At 34.4% G+C, this 15,752-nt stretch overlaps 1 protein-coding gene across 1 annotated transcript; it reads left to right on the top strand.

The window, feature by feature from the left end:
• Positions 1-360: 360 nt before the first annotated feature.
• LOC107768607 (agamous-like MADS-box protein AGL28) lies at positions 361-13,990 on the top strand. The gene is made up of 2 exons (XM_016587731.1): positions 361-595; positions 13,752-13,990. Exons 1-2 carry the CDS (start codon positions 361-363, stop codon positions 13,988-13,990), a joined length of 474 nt encoding a protein of 157 aa, XP_016443217.1.
• Positions 13,991-15,752: the final 1,762 nt, after the last annotated feature.

Raw genomic sequence — 15,752 nt, 5'->3', positions numbered from 1 at the left:
TAAGCACTTTAATAAAATTCCCTTTTCAAGTAAAATTTTAGATTTATTTCCTTTAGTGCAAGTGGAGAATCTGATTTGGCTGTTATAAATTTCAGTAAGCACATTAGTACATTTTCCTTTTGAAGATAAATTTTAAATTTGCTTCTATTATTGCAATCGAAAATTTTGATTTAGTTGCTAAAAAATTAAAATATATTTGTACGTAGCTAATGTTCCTTCGAAATCTATATACACTTGCTAATCACAACTTAGCTCGAAATTTAATTAATTACCATTGTGAATTTTTACAATATATATAAATAGCCATAGTATTCCATTTCTTGAAAATAATTGATGGATAAAGTTTATTTTATTGTAGCAATGGAGGGTAAGAAGACCGAAGGGAAACAAAAAATTCCCATGATGAAAATAGAAAATGAAAGCGATCGTTATGCCTCATTTTCTAAACGTCGTTCTACCTTATATGATAAAGCTAGTGAACTGGTTGGAGAGTGCGATGTTGATATAGGTATAATTCTTTTCTCCCCAGCGAATAAGCCTCATTCATTTTTTCATCCAACTGCTGAAGCCGTTCTTGATCGTTTTAAGAATCCTGGTACAAAATTTAGTGAGTCTTGTTGCAGCGCATGCTCGAAATAAGGTGACTCAATACAACACTAGACTTGATGAATTTGAAACTCTAGAAGAATTTGCAATCGATCAAATGCGTCGATAATTTCATGAAATGAAAGAGACTAGAGAGGTAGGTTGGTGGGAGAGCATATTGAGAAGTTCAATGCAGATGAGGTGAATAAATTTGAATCACCTTATAGGTTAAAAAAATGAAATTATATTATTGGTTGTGTGTTTTTATTTTTATTCTTTTCTTTTATGTGTTTGTTTTGACAATGGTACCGCATGTACTCTGCAATGATTTCTATTAATGATATATGATTTTATTAGTATATCTCGAACCTACATATTAGGCTTCTTAAGGAGTCGTTTTGTCAAAGACCCGGAATTCTCACCATCGGGATCGTGATGGTGCCTAACATCGCACTCGCTACGCAAGCCAGCGTTAAAATTTTATTCACCTTTTTCCTTTACATTTCATAGTGTAATACTAACAAAGATAAATTTAACTGAAATAGATGCGGAAGTACATAATTAATCGGTTATCTATATACTATCAACAATACCGAAACTGTTACCAACCAGAAACTGGTGTCACAATCCATAAACCTATTATGAATATCTACAAACATTGGTCTGAAAGAAATTATATCTGTTTCGAAAGAAAAGAAAACAGGAATGTAAAAACATAGGAGGGGACGCTAGGGCCTGCGGACGCCAGCAGGACTACCTTGGGTCTCCTAGATGAAATGTCTGCAACCGACCTCACGATCAGCAACTACCAGCTCCAAAATCTGCACAGAAAGTGCAGAGTGTAGTATCATTACAACCGACTTCATGTACTGGTAAGTGCCGAGCCTAACCTCGACGAGGTAGTGACGAGGCTACGGCGGGGCAATTACAATATAACCTGCATACATTATATAATAAAACGAAAAGGAAGTACGGTACGAAATGAAACAGTAACTCGCAACAAAAATGAATACAGCACTTCAAATATCTCATCAGTACCAGCTATAACCAATCCTTAAGTGAGATACAACACTACAAAATAATATTACAACAGGGAAGGATACATAAACAAATAACTGATACGGCACGCATCCCGATCCCACCATATAATCAGTAACAATATGAACGCTCACCCTTATTACTCCTTATCAATACACCCGTATTCCTCCTGTTGCGGCGTGCAACCCGATCCCACCAGACAATCACATTTCACCCTTATTCCTCCTCAATATATCACCCTTATTCCTCCTGTTGCGGCGTGCACTCCGATCCCACTATATCATTACCAATCACACAAATAGAACAGAATTTCACAATATGGCTCAAAACCCTCCATAATATTTAAGCCTCAAACCAAAGCAAATAGAAGACCACGCAAATTATGAAACCTCACTCAATTAATACTACACAGCAAGACCAACCAAAATATTCCATGAAATGCCGATAAGCCAACTTAAACCAATAATGAAGTACAATGAAATTACGGAATAATTAATATCTTCAACAAAGAAAACAACATTTAGCAAGAAGCAATTAAACATGGAAACACCAATAAGCATGTAGCAGTTAAGGCACGAAGACACTATATTAAGAGTGGGGAAGGAAACATGCTAAATAGATAAATTGGCGGCGCATAGGTACTCGTCACTTCATTTATACGCCACGCACATGGAATTTTACATAGCAATTAAGTCGGGGATCCCTAATCCCTCGAGTCAAAGTTAGACCAAATACTTACCTCAATCCAACGGCCAACTCAAAGCTCAATTACCGCTTTTCCTTTAGATTTCACCTCCAATCCACACGTATCTAGTCATAATTAACTTAATAACATCAATTATCGCTAAAGAAATCAATTCCAATGCATAATTATAGGTTTTCCAACATTTCCCCCCAAAAGTCAAAAATCGACCCCGGGCCCGCTTGGTCAAAATCTAAAATTCGGACCAAAACCCGATTACCCATTCACCCCCGAGCCCGGATATATAATTGGTTTTGGACTCCGACCTTAATTTGAGGTCTAAATCCCCAAATTCGAAATTCCTAAGTTCTACTCAAAAATCCCCAATTCCACCATGAAAAACTATAGATTCTAGGATGAAATCTTGTAAAAAGAAGTAAAAGATTGAAAGAAATGAGTTAAGATTCATTTACCTATGATTTGGGAAAGAAATGGTCTTTGGAAATCGCATCTTGAGGTTTAGGTTTTGAAAAATGGGAGAATGAATGAAAAATCTTGTCTAAGTCTACACTTATCAGCTGCAGATGTTGCATTTGCGATCTGAGCTGCTTCGCAAATGCGAACTCCTCGCATTTCTACAACTATCACAAATGCGAAGTCCCAGTCGCAAATGTGAACTACCCAGTCCCCTCCTCTGCTTCGCAAATGCGAGGCTCGCATTTGCGAGTCAGACCTTGCAATTGTGAAGTCTGCAGGCCTGAAGCACACCAACAAATTTTCTTAAGTCCAAAACATCCCGAAGTCTATCCGAAACTCACCCGAGCCCTCGGGGCTCCAAACCAAACATGCACACAGGTCTAAAAACATCATACGAACTTGCTCGCGCTATCAAATCGCCAAAATAACACCTAGAACTACGAATTTAGCACCAAATTGCATGAAATTTTCAAGAAAGTTTCAAAACTTCTATTTCCTCAACCAAAGGTCTGAATTACGTCACATCAGTTCCGTTTCTCCCCAAATTTTACAAATAAAGTATAAATATCATAACGGACCTGTACCGGGCTCCGGAACCAAAATACGGACCCGATACCAACGAGATCAAATATTAACCAATTTCTTAAAACCATTATAATTTCAGTCTTACAATTTTATCAAAAGTTCATTTCTTGGGCTAGGGACCTCGAAATTCAATTCCGGGCATACACCCAGGTCCCATATTTTTCTTCGGACCCACCGGGACCGTCAGAATACGGGTCCGGGTTCATTTGCCTAAAACGTTGACCGAAGTCAACTAAAATCAACTTTTTAGGCCAAAAATTATTATTTTCAGAAATTTTCCACATAAAGGCTTTCCGGAATCACGCCGCGACTGCGCATGTAAATCGAGAAGAAATAAAATGAGGTTTTTAAGGCCTCGGAACGGTGAATCGAGTTCTAAAATATAAGATGACCCTTTGGGTTATCACACGTTTGTTCGGAACAAAGATATCTGGGTATTATATATCGTGGAATTATAATTTCAGAATTATTATCTCACATACCAAAATTTTGATATAAAATTTATACCAATTTTAAATAATATATATAACCAAATGCGAGACTACGAGTTCGGTCAATAAAAAATAAATTTTGTCAAAGGACAATATAGTTCATTATTCTAAAATGGTCAACTTCAATCGGGGAAAAGGTTTGGAATATATTCACACATTATGCGAAATGGTTCATTCCCTCCATTAACAATTCGGTTAATTTGAGTTCTTGCCGTTACAAAACTGACTATATTTATTTTTATTGACTAACAAAAATGCTTAGAAACTAATTAATCCGAGTTCTTGGCCATTCGCAACATAGAACATACACTCTCTTCAATGGGATCTTGAATTTTTTGAAAAATAGTTCTTACGAGTTTCTTTAGTGGCGGTGGTGGATATTGTGGGAGTGTGGGAGGGATCTTTAGAGTTGGAAGGAGATGGAGAAGAAAGAAAAAATAACGAAATTAAAATGGGAAATTTTCATAAAGCACTATCTTTTAGTAGTAATTAGCCATCTATAGATACCATTTGCTATATTACGGATTATAGATACCTTTTATGTGGTTATAAGATGTATTTGATGTATTTAAGCTATTGTATTCATGAATACAGTAGCAAAAATAGGCGTGAATCAGGGAAGTCCAGCTAATCAGTTGTTGTATTCGAGTGTATTCGACTGTATTCATGGAGTGAAACATGGGATTACAGCTGGACAGATTATTGTATTCGACTGTATTCACGGCGTGAAATAGGGGATTACACTGTTTTTAAAAGGGAAAGTGAATCAATTAACATAATAGACTCCTAATATAACTCAACAAACTCAATTATAACACACAAATTTTATATTTTCAGTTATAAAAAAGATTCTCAACCGAAAAATACCCCAATAACATAGCAATCTTCAGAGAATTATATAATACATCTGAATACATAAATTATATTAATTAAAAAAATTATGAATACATTCATGGCATATAGCGAGACAGTGAATACAATGAAATACATAGAATACAGCGGGATACATTGAAATACAATGAGAAAAAAGACAGTGAATACAATGAAATACATGGAATACAAGGAGATACATTGAATTACAATGAAAAAAAAGATAATGAATACAATAAAATACATGAAAATACATTGAAATATATTAACAGAAAATCATCCTACAACATCGATATCTCCAGGCTCACCATCTCTGGAGACACCTTTGTCTCCACTAACAAACCGAAGTTGACAGAGACAAATATACTTGAGCAACTCCAAAACTCAAATATGGAGATTTAACCCTTCTAACAGATTTGGGATTCCAAGAACAAAGCCACTTCTGATCTAGGAAGGCCATAAAATAAAGTTCAAAGAGCATTTTGCCAAAATGCTTATCGCATTATGTTCCCAAAAAATAATTAAGTGTGCAGTAAGTGTACCGGCTGCTGCTGTTGTTGGTGAGAAACCAACCGGATTAAATGTTCCATAGATTTTAAACCGGCTGAAACAGAGAGTGAACCTGCTTTGGTGTGGGCTTTGCACAAATCCGGTAGAAGGAGGAGGAGATCGAAAATTTTATGGGATGGGGGAAGAGAATGAGATGTATCAAAGTAGAGAGAGAAAGAAAATAGTGTAACCGATTAGCGTATTTAGTGGCTTAGGGCTAGGAGGTAACCAAAATTAAATATTTTGTTATAAACCTTAAAAGGTATCTATGGAATATAATTTTTTTAAATGGTATTTATTTAAAATAAATAAGGTGTTAACCTTTGCTATAGGCGGTAAAAATTCTAATTAAAATTAGAAGGATATTTAATTTTTAGCTGTATGGTCGATACATCGTAATTTTGGTGCTAAAAAATTTAGCTAGAGACTAATATTCCAATCATTTTTTTATTGATGAATAATAACAAAATATAAGCTAGTTCGTAACAATATAGACTTGTTTGAACTAACTATTAAAGGAGTGTGTAGACGAGCCATTTCGTGTATTTCACGAGCAAATATGACCTTTTTCCTTACATTTGTAGATTGAACTAAAATCATCTCCTCACAATTACACAAGCCAATAAAAGACCTTTTCATTCTCCTTGGACCAAATATTCGTTGATAATTTGATACAAGTGCTAAATTATTATTTATAGACATCTTTACAACGGAAACAATGTACTTTTAACTAGTCAAAATAATGAGGTTGATGTTAGTATTTTAACGTACTTAGTGATTGATACCTCTCAAGAATATTAATTATTAAAGTAATGAATATAAATTACTTATCGGCTTTTTTATTCGTCACAATTTTATAGGCTAAAACAACAAAAGTAATCAGATGTTTCGATCATGCAACGGCCTAGCTATACTATAATAGAAACTTTTTTATTACTTTTCTTTAGGTTCATAAAAAATTACATTCTCTATCTATATTTACTACTTATATACAAAACCTTAATAAAGAGAGTATTCCTTAAAATTAGGATGTAACTGATATAGCCCCTCCCTCCCCCCCCCCCCCCACACACACACACGTCTCCCCTATCCCCTCCCTTCTGTATTCAATTATACAAAGCCCCTTCTATTACCTTTTCATCCCATTTTTAAAAAGATTTCAAAAGATTTATTTCTCTTTCATACAAATCGGTTCAAATCTCCTCCTCTTCACACAAATCTGTCAATATTATCTCTAAGTTTGCAGCAGCAAATGGACGTTCTCCATTGACAACCATTTAAAAGTTTCGAAGCTTTGAATTCAATATTTGAGTTTTACGAATTTGTGATTTATTTGGATTGGATGTTCTTGCAAAGGATAGAGAATGTATTTTGGAGTTTATATCTCAATTTTGCGGGAGATTGATTAAATTTAGAGTTGATTTTAGGTAAAATTTCATAGTGAAACCCGAAGAGAAGAAGTTTTACAATTGTATCACGATTGTATGATAATTGTATCGCAATTGTGGCAGAACTCTTTCATGACTGCATTGAAGTTGTATTATAATTGTATCTGATACATCAATACATGGATACATTATACAATACAAGTATAATAAAATATTTGTATCAGATTGAAACCCGAAGAGAAGAAGTTTTACAATTGTATCACGATTGTATGATAATGGTATGATAATTGTATTGCAATTGTGCCAGAATTCTTTCAGGACTGTATTGAAATTGTATTATAATTGTATCTGATGCATCAATACATGGATACATTATACAATACAAGTATAATAAAATATTTGTATCAGAATGGTATCAGTTTTAATTGGTTTATATGTTTTTTGCATGTGATGTATTCTTCTTCTTCGATTTTCAATCTGAAAATAAAAGTTATGATTATTGGTGATTTTGTGCTGATTTTTATAAAGCTTACCGCTGATTAGGCGGAATTTCATATTGAAACTTCCCACCCTCGGGAGTCGTGATGGCGCCTACTAGTGAAAGTTAGGCAAGCCACTTATCTTACTCTCTTCAGTTTTAATTGATTCACAATTATAATTTAACACTCATAAATAGCGGAAATTAATAAAGCGGAAGAATGAAAATTTAGCAATTTAACTAATATCAATGCGAATCCATAACATATACTACCTAGAATTGGTGTCACTCTCACGGACTGTCTAAGAAAACTACAAATAAAGTCTGAACAAAAAAGTACATGTCTGTCTCTGAAATAGTAAAGAACAGATGAAAATTAGATAGGGAGGGGACACCAAGTCCTGCGGACACCTGCAGGACTACTTCGGGTCTCCGATTGGACTGAAGGCAGCAATCCCTAGCTAAGGTTCATATGCTCCAGTACCGGGATCTGCATAAAAGAGCGCAGAGTGTAGTATCAGCACAACTAACCCAATGTGCCGGTAAGTGTCGAGCCTAACCTCGGCGAAGTAGTGACGAGGCTAGGACACAACAACCAATAACCTGCAGCTAAACAGTATCTAACAGGAAAAATAGTAATAAAAGTAATTCGGAAGTAACGGGGAAAGGGTAACATGCTATGGGGGAAATGCCAATATAATGAACCACAATAATAGTGGAATAAGACAATTAGGGTACTTGAATCAAAGCAGCAAGAAATAAAAATAAACAGGCAATGAGTGCACGACATCACCCTTCGTGCTTTTACTCTCATTCCTCACCAATGCAATCAAGTAATGAAAATGTGCACGGCATCACCCTTCGTGCTTTATCTCTCTTTCTTACTATATGCATCAATATCAATAAACATATACACGACATCACCCTTCGTGCTTTATCACTCTTTCCTCACCAAATGTATAAATATGAATGTGCACGGCATCTCCCTTCGTGCTTTATCAATCTTTCCTCACCCAAATAATAGTAATAACAATATCCCGGAAAGGGAATCAACAACAAGAATTAAATACGTCCCGATAAGGGAATCAGCTATAACCAAACTTGTACCAATAATCAACCTCACAATTGAACCTCAACTAGAGACAATAATCAAATACCAAGAAAATAATCATAAATCTTGCTCAACATGGATAATCAACGATTTAGGCAACTTTAGTACTTATTAAGAGATACAACAATTACAATTTAAGACTCACGGGCATGCTTGACACCGACGTATAGATACTCGTCACCACACCTATACGTCGTATACTACACTAGCACATAGCAAATAAGGCACAATACCTATTCCCTCAAGCTAAGGTTAGACCAAACACTTACCTCAATGCCATGAACATAATCAAGCCTTAACTACCGTTTTACCTCTCGATTCCACTTCCAATTCGCTTGTATCTAGCCACAATTTACTTAATAACATTAACAAATACTAAATAAACCAATTCTAATGCATGAAAATAAGTTTTCTAGTGTTTTTCTCAAAAAGTCAAAAATCGACCCCGGGTCCGCTTGGTCCAAACCCGAAATTCGGACCAAAACCCGATTACTCATTCACCCCCGAGCTCGGATATACAATTGGTTTTGGTTTCCGACCTCAATTTGAGGTCTAAATCCCCAAATTTCAATATTCCTAGGTTCTACCCAAAATTTCAAATTCCACCATGAAAAAACCCTAGATTCTAGGATGAAATCTTGTAAAAAGAAGTTAAGGAGTGAGAGAAATGAGTTAAAAATTATTTACTAGTGTTTTGGGGAAGAAAGAGTGTTTGGAAAATCGCCTCTTATGTTTTAGAGTTTTGAAAATTGAAAATAACTAAAAAGTTCCATTTAAATATACTCCTCTCAGACCCTCACCGCGGACCACATAAAAAGGACCGCATCCGCGGAGCTCCATCGCGGACCGCGAGAAATCGAGCACGACCGCGAAGGTATGGCCTTTCCCCACCGCGGACCGCAAAGATCCCACCGCGGTCGCGAAGAACCCACCGCAGTCGCGAAGTTTCTACTGCGGACCGCGACGCCCATCTCAAAGACCTGCAACTTCTCTGAACCTGCAACAACTATTTTCCAAGTCTAAATTCACCCTGTGGCCTATACAAAATTCACCCGAGCCCTCGGGGCTCCAAGCTAATCATGCACGCAAGTCTAAAAACATCATAAGGACTTGCTCGTGCGATTAAATCATCAAAAATAACATCAACAACTACGGATTCAACATCGATTTCATAAAATCACTCAAGAACATTGAAACTACTATTTTCTCAAATAAAGGTCTGATTGGTACTAAACGAACTCCGATTCTTACCAAACTTCACAGATTTAATTTAATTATTATATAAGACCTGTACCGGACTCTGGAATCAAAATACGGGCCCGATACCATCTATTTCAAGCATCGTTACATTTTCAAAACCCCTCATAATTTCAGTAAAATAATTTCTTTCAAAAATTCATTTCTCGGGCTTGGGACTTTGGAATTCGATTCCAGACATATGCCCAAGTCCCATATTTTACTATGGACCCTACAAGATTATCGGATCACGGGTCGGGGTCCGTTTACCAAGAATGTTGACCAAAGTCAACTTTAATTAATTTTAAAGGTCAATTTCCTTATTTAACTTAGATTTCACATAAAAACTTTCTGGAAACACGCCCGGACTGCGCACACACTCAAGGTAAAACAGAAAGAGGTTTTCAAAACTTCGGAATGCAGAATTACTTTTAAAAACAAGTGATGACCTTTTGGGTAATAACACATATTGAAACTTGAAGAAGAAAAAGTTCAAAATATTTCAAAATTATTTCTGAATTGTATCATAAATATATGATAATTGTATATGAATTATATATAATACATCAATATGTAAAACAATCTGATACAATAGTAATACAAGTATAATATAGTATTGTATTAGAATTGTATAAGAAATTTACAAGGATTATTCCAGAATTGCATTAAAATTGCCTCAAAAGTTTATTTGAATTGTTTTTGATACATCACTACGTGAAAACATTACATGATGTAATTCCTAAATATTAGGTTTGTCCATTTGTGGAATATATGTTAAGCATATATATAGAGACTTATCAAGTAGATTGAAGATTATTGCGCCTACTCGATGAGATGATGAAACGAAGAAAAAAAAAAGGACAAAAAGCTTGGCAAATGCGACCTGCCACTCAACCTTCAAATAGTAGTCAAATTTCACTTAAATCTGTATAGAAGAAGAGGGAGAGAAAAAAAAAGGAAAGGACATAATTGAATTCCTTAATTAAATGCATTAATAATGGGATAAGAGCCTTTTAAGGTGGAATATATCCAATTTGTAAAAAAAACCTAAAATAATTTTTAAAAACTACAAAACCTAGAGAAAATGGGTGAATAAGTTTCTATTATTGTATATATAGAAAAACGTAGCCAATGTGACATTTCATATATTCCCTTCATCTTTTATGCGAAGGTAATCAAAGGCGGACTTAGTTTTTTAGTGTCGGATTTATATGAATCTAGTATTTTTTAGTTCAAGCATAAATTTATCATGAATCCGCTTTGAAGGTAATTTATTTGGGGAGTCGAATAATTTTCTCAAACTTTTTTAAATACTTTGAAGGGAAAATGCATAAGCACCCCCTGACTAGGGGTGTCAATGGTTTGGTTCGGCCGGTTATTTTATAAATTTTGTACCATACCAATTTTTCGATTATTCTATTGTGTATAACCAAAATCAAACTTTTCGAAACCGCCCCAATCATGTCGGTTACTCTTCGGTATCGGTACGGTTCGATTAATTTTCGGTATTTTTTTAATGTCATGTAAAAGTCACTATTAGAAGTAGAATGCAATAAAATACGTACATGTATAGAACTTAGCCAAACTCTCTAAACATTTTTACTGTTTAAAGAGTGATAAATTAAGAAAATATGAAAGATGACCAGATTATAGATCCATCGACTATTTCTACAACAACGTAAAATAAATTAAGTATGTATATATATATATATCACACGAGTGGAAAGATAATAACCAAGTTGGGAATCAAAAATAAAGTTTATAGAAGATTAAGATTTAAAAAGATAAATCTAAATCATATGAAAGGAAACATATTCAACATATTGTAGTTTGCTACTCATAATCGCCAGAATACTTTTTATCTTACTACTGAATATGAAGGAAATAATTTAGTTTCAATAGGAGTAGCATAATAGGTTTGGAAATTAGGATTTTGAGTTTAATTACTTGTGGCTTGTAACTGTTTTCATAATTCCAACGCTCAAGGAAAAATTTAATATTATATTTTTAAATTTAATGTATAGATATATTTTTCACATGTAAATTTATTCGGTACGGTTCAGTAATTTTTCGGTTTATTTTTGTAAAATAAAAAATCTATCCTAATTATCGGTACGGTTATAGATATATGTAAAAACCTACGTTTTTTTTAGAAAAACCTAAAAATCGGTTCGGTACGGTACGGTCGATTTAATCAGTTTTTAAATATTCATTGACACCCCTACCCCTGACCTATACCCGGAATCCCAACTACATACTTTTTCTTTGCGGGAATCCTATTACCCCCCTAAACTTATTTTAAATAAAATTATTTGCACCCTTAATGCTGACGTGGCAGAGTGTGTGTATTTCACTCTCCTTTGAGAAGCAAGAAAAGATGATTTTCGGATTATTTTTTATTCTTTTTTACCATTTTTTCTTACTATATTTTCTTTTTTCTTTTGTCTTTTTTCTTTTACTTTTTTTTTTCGTTTCTTCTATAATTCCGGCGGATATTCATTCACCGGCGACTTTGTCTAACCGTTTTTCTTCCATTTTTTCTTTTCACACACAAATTAAACTCTCAAAAATATCTATTCATAAGAAACAAAATACACTCAGATTTGGGGGGAAATTCATCATCAGAAAACCTTCTCACGCCGGAAAAAAATAATGTATTGAAATTTTAACTGAAAAAAATTTTCTCAGCTTATATTCGTTTTTATTTTTTTTGATTTTCCTCCCACTCATAAATTACACTTTCAAGAAAAATTTATATATATATATATAAAATAAAACACACTTAGATCGAGATAAAAATCTGTCGCCGGAAAAAAAATTCGCCGGAAAAAATGGTGTTTGTAAAATTCCGACGACCACCATTATGTCGTCGGTGACCAAAACAAAAAGAAAGAGAATAAAATAACCAAAAAAATGAGAATAATAAGAAATAAGATAAAAGGATAAGAAAAAGAAGAAAGAATAAAAAAAGTACTAAAAATACATGTGGGGGCGCGTGTAGCTCATCACTTCCCAAGAGTTTGGTTGTCTAGTTTTAGGGTGCAAATAATTCCATTTAAAATAAGTTTAGGGAGGTAATAGGATTCCCGCAAAGAAAAAGTGTGTAGTTGGGAATCCGGGTATAGGTCAGGGGGTACTTATGCATTTTTCTTACTAGAAAATTTAATAAAGTACAACAGCTATCCGGAATACAAACTTGGACAAAAAGTAAATATAATACACCGAAAGAGACTCTGCTGGCTGCTGGTCGTCTCGAGAGATGCAACTCACCAAAGTCTCTGTATCATCCATGCTGCTATGTCCATCAGGCCACTAGAGGTGTATCTAGTGAATTTTGGGTGTATCTTGTATCGTATAAATAGGACATTCTTTGCCTATGGAAGAACACACAAGAAACACACTTGAATAAGATAGCTTCTACATTCTCCTCCTATACATCTTGTCTCTATTACTATATTATTCTATTTTGCTCTCATTTCTTAATACGTTATCACCACGAGGTTCTAACCAACTGAGGTTATCTGCTTCATCCGAATTTTATCTTCTTCCTAAAAGAGGTAGTCCGTTTCTTTTCCGATTTAGGTGTACATTCCTATGTTTATAATATTTCTATTAGGATCTTCTTTAACCTGCAATTTAATTATCATATGCATAACTTGTTTTGAATATGATTATAATAATTGCATTAGTATGAAAACAATAAGTTTCAGTTAAATTATTATTTCATTATATAAACTAAGAAGAAGTTTAATCATACACATAAATAAATAAGTATTAAAATTGAATTAAAATAATTAGACTAATTAAGCCCACATCCAAATATTCCAACAGAATATGCATTTAGAAGGAATTCTCGCAAAATTTTCAAAAGGTTTAAATGTGTATTCAATAAATTTATCACCTAAGTGTACAAACTAATTAATGACTTTAAAATTAACGACTTAACTATTAGATGTACGTATTGAATGTTGAAACTTGTCAGAATTGATATCATCTAGTTTTATGCTTACTTAGCTTATTGAAACGTATTCTAAGTAGAACAAAATTATAATAGTACATATTAATTCAACTTATTTATTCTATGAAAAAACATGTCTAAAGTTTTACTGGGTAATATTAAACACTAATTTTTCATCGCACTGCACATAATTATTTGTTTGATAATTATACATATAGAATATTAATACACGATTATGTACTGCACTGAATTTTTTCATTGATAATAATTCTTGCCATTCTAATTCACTTATTTCTATGATAGTTTTCACTATGTTGAATTTGTCAAAACTTGAATTTATGGCACTTGACATCTCTGGAAATAATTATTTGCCATGGTTACTTGATGCTGAAATTCACCTTGGTGCTAAAGGTCTTGGTGACACTATTAAAGAAGGAAATGAAGCATTAAGTCAGGATAACGCGAAAGCCATGATTTTCCTTGGCCATCATCTCGATGAAAGGTTAAAAAGTGAATATTTAACCTTGAAAGATCCATTTTAATTATGGACTAGTTTGAAGGAACGATATGACCACCTAAAGGCCACGGTATTGCCAAGAGCTCGTCGAGAGTGGATTCACTTACAAGATTATAAGACCATAAGTGAATACAGTTATGCTGTATATAGAATAATTTCCCAACTAAAATTATGTGGGGAACCTATGAATGATGAGGACATGCTGGAAAAGACTTTTTCCACTTTTCATGCCTCAAATATGGTGTTACAGCAGCAATACTGTGAAAAGGACTTTAAGAAATATTTTGAGTTAATTTCATGCCTTTTGGTGGCTGAACAACATAATGCCCTTTTAATGAAAAATCATGAAACCCGCCCCACTGGGTCAGCTCCATTTCCAGAAGCGAATCTTGGAACGATAGATCCAAAGTCTGAAAAAAAGATAAAATAATTATCGTGGCCGTATAAATATACGTGGGGGTGGCAAGGGGCGAAATAATAATCACCATGGTGGTGGTCTTTATAAACAAGAAAACAATAAGGGTTCTCAGAAAAACCCTTCAAAAGGCAAAGGTAATGTTTGCCACCGATGTGTTATGAAAAATCATTGGGCACGAATTTGTCGTACACCTGAACATTTTGTTAAACTTTATCAAGCATCAATAAAAGGGAAACAAAATAAAGTTGAGACTCACTTGACTTTTCAAAATGATGTTGAGGCAGGCCCTATGAATAATCATGATAAAGTTGAAGCAAACCTTTCCTATAAAGATGATATTTTTGAAGGTCTTGAAGATATTACTCATTTAGATGCTAGATACTTCTTTAAGCATCATAACTGAAGACTTATTATTGGAAAAAATTATAAGAATAAATGTATTTCTTTTTATGAAGTTCATATTTTGAATAAAACATTTTATGTTGTCGGTATTTAATTTCATAAATGTAGTTTCTTACCGGGGCTTCCATTCAAAGCTTATAACACTTCTCCTTCCGACCTTCCGCGACTTCTGGCGTGACAGACCAGCACTCTAACCGACTGAGCTATTTCCCCCTTTCGTCGCTACGACAAATCCGGTCCGATGGCTGTTCTCCACTAACCACAAGCAGGGCGGGTCGCTTGAGTGTCAAAACCAAGCGGTGGGCACTCAGTTCATATCTTTAAGTTCGATCATTGACAAGGTTCAAAGAAAGGGAGGGGAAAAAAAGAAAGATCATCAGTTTCATCATGATCTATTCTCAATTTCTGCAGTATAGTTTAACCACCAAGTTCGGGATGGATTGGTGTGGGCCCCCTACGCCCGTCTACCTGAGACTGTCCCTTGGCCCGTAGGTCCTGGCACAAGGTTAGAATTCTAGCTCTTTCAGAGTGGTATCTCACTGATGGCTCGGCCCCCCCCCGGAAGGAGGCCTTCTTCGCCCTCCACCTAAGCTGCGCAGGATTGTTCTTAAATTTTTCAATATTACTTATGATGTATTTTTTCTTCTTCTTGAAGAATATGAAAACTTCCCAGTCTTCAGTTGACCGTATGAATAATAAAGAAAAAATATGTCTTCTGGATAGTGCTATGACGCACACCATATTAAAAGATAAGAGATATTTCTCTTATTTAATTATGAAAGAAGTCAATATCATAACAATATCTGGTAGTACAAAATTAATTGAGGGCTCTGGAAGAGCGACTGTATTACTACTAGGAGGAACAATATTGGTTGTTAATGATGCATTATATTGTAGTAGGTCTCAAAGAAACTTGTTGAGTTTCAAAGATATTCGCCAAAATGGCTATCATATTATCACGACCCCA

The sequence above is a fragment of the Nicotiana tabacum genome, chromosome 11 (assembly GCF_000715075.1).
Source record: "Nicotiana tabacum cultivar K326 chromosome 11, ASM71507v2, whole genome shotgun sequence".
NCBI lineage: Eukaryota > Viridiplantae > Streptophyta > Magnoliopsida > Solanales > Solanaceae > Nicotiana > Nicotiana tabacum.
This window is presented reverse-complemented; position numbering and strand designations above follow the sequence as displayed.

Bases quoted from the DNA above. Each gene is read 5' to 3' on its own strand.
- LOC107768607 (XM_016587731.1), top strand. From the start codon at position 361: ATGGAGGGTAAGAAGACCGAAGGGAAACAAAAAATTCCCATGATGAAA. The intron at 596-13,751 runs GTACAAAATTTA...TTTCTATGATAG, and splicing joins TGATCGTTTTAAGAATCCTG to TTTTCACTATGTTGAATTTG.